Here is a 1,562-nt window from a genome sequence, read left to right as displayed (position 1 = left end):
CGCGACCCGACCCCGGATAGGTGGAAGAAAATGGATGGATGGATGAATGGATGGTTACTGTAAGTACCTTTGAGAGCGAAAGAAACCCGTCGGAGTTCAACACCTCAGGTGCGTGCCTGTCCATGAAGGCACAGCAGGCCTCGCTGAGCGCGCTCAGAGAGTAGAGGCTGGCCACGTCGAAGATCAGGCACACGTTGTTGGTGTGCAGGACGGTGCGGAGGAACTCGCAGGTGGAGTCCTCCAGAGGCTGGAGGCCGTARCGGTGAGCCAAACCCAGGAATTCTAACAGCACCTCTTCCCGGGCAGAACTCARGCTGGCCCGGCCCGTGTACAGGTAGTTCAGCAGCATCGAGAACGCTTCAGCTCGAGTCTCCTCCAGGCAGACCTCGGCCTGGGGCTGGGACTCTTTCATCCCACCGTACAGCAGGGCCCTGGAGGACAGAGGAACCAGAGAAATRAGGCTGAGGAAACACATCCAGAACTTCAAATCCAATCCTGACTCACCTGAAGTAGTGACAGCGAGCAGCCAGGATGACACGGTGCGCCGGGAACCTCTTCCCCTCCACGATGAAGGTGACATCGCTGTACTCCTCACCGAGCACCAGCGCTCCCAGCTGCTCCGACAGCAGGTGGATGTGGTCGATCTCCGACACGGAGGCCAGGGGACGCAGGGGATGACTGTTGCTCATGGTCGAGGTCAAACACAGTCACGCCTCCCACAAAACATAAAAAAGGCCAAACTGAAACCTAATAGTCGCGTTTGYCACAATAAAAACACGTCAAACTGAAAACAGCTGCAGGGTTCGGAAACTCCCACAGTTAGCTTTAATGCTACATGCTAAAACAGAGCTACTTCAAATATATCTAAACAATAACAGCAAACTACATATATAGTATTTAAACTAGTGCATTTTAAAGCATAAAGCACAGAAAATTATACATAAGACTATAGGCGGTGTGTAAAATKAGCTTAGCCGGTGTTCAGAGCCGCTGTCGCTAAAACAGCTAGCTGCTCAGACAGTAGCACCTCCTGCTAACTTTGTTTATACTCACCGAACACAGAACATTCACTTCCGCCTTCACAGTCGTTTTATGTATAAAAATACAACAAAAAATAAATTATCCAACATGGAGAGGAAAAACAAACCAGGTTTAAATTAATAAAATTCACGACATCATACACCAGCGGAAACTAATGCCGGGACAACAGACGTCAACTTCCGGTTTTTCACACTAATCATCAAACTCGGCAGCGCCACCTGCTGGATTAGAGGGTTTATTTCGTCACACAATACAGAATAAATGTGATGTGCATCAAAAAATAAAACGTTTAGGAGTGTTTCTCACTTTCTGTGTTTATCGAGAAATTAATGAATAATGAATCTAACCAGTTAATTAAACTACAAGCATGTCTTACAGACATAAAACATGGATGACTCTTAATTTTCTGCTTCTAAACTCAGAAAAGACAGAGGTTATGGTTCTTGGACCTGAACATCTTACGAATCAACTTTGTAGCCTTTCACCTCCTCTGGATGGCATTAACAATGTATATATATATA

The 1,562-nt window shown here is 46.8% G+C and overlaps 1 protein-coding gene across 1 annotated transcript in view; it reads right to left on the bottom strand.

The window, feature by feature from the left end:
- btbd9 (BTB (POZ) domain containing 9) overlaps window positions 1-1,212 on the bottom strand; it is a gene marked incomplete in the record, with an annotated part of 17,892 nt that extends 16,680 nt beyond the window's left edge. The window contains 3 exon segments of the mRNA XM_014027691.1: window positions 68-431; window positions 505-713; window positions 1,054-1,212. Of these exon segments, the coding sequence (XP_013883145.1) occupies window positions 68-431; window positions 505-689 (549 nt within the window).
- Window positions 1,213-1,562: the final 350 nt, after the last annotated feature.

Source organism: Austrofundulus limnaeus, unplaced genomic scaffold, assembly GCF_001266775.1.
Source record: "Austrofundulus limnaeus strain Quisiro unplaced genomic scaffold, Austrofundulus_limnaeus-1.0 Scaffold673, whole genome shotgun sequence".
Lineage (NCBI taxonomy): Eukaryota > Metazoa > Chordata > Actinopteri > Cyprinodontiformes > Rivulidae > Austrofundulus > Austrofundulus limnaeus.
The sequence above is the reverse complement of the archived record's forward strand: the minus strand, read 5'-3'. Positions and strand labels throughout refer to the sequence as shown.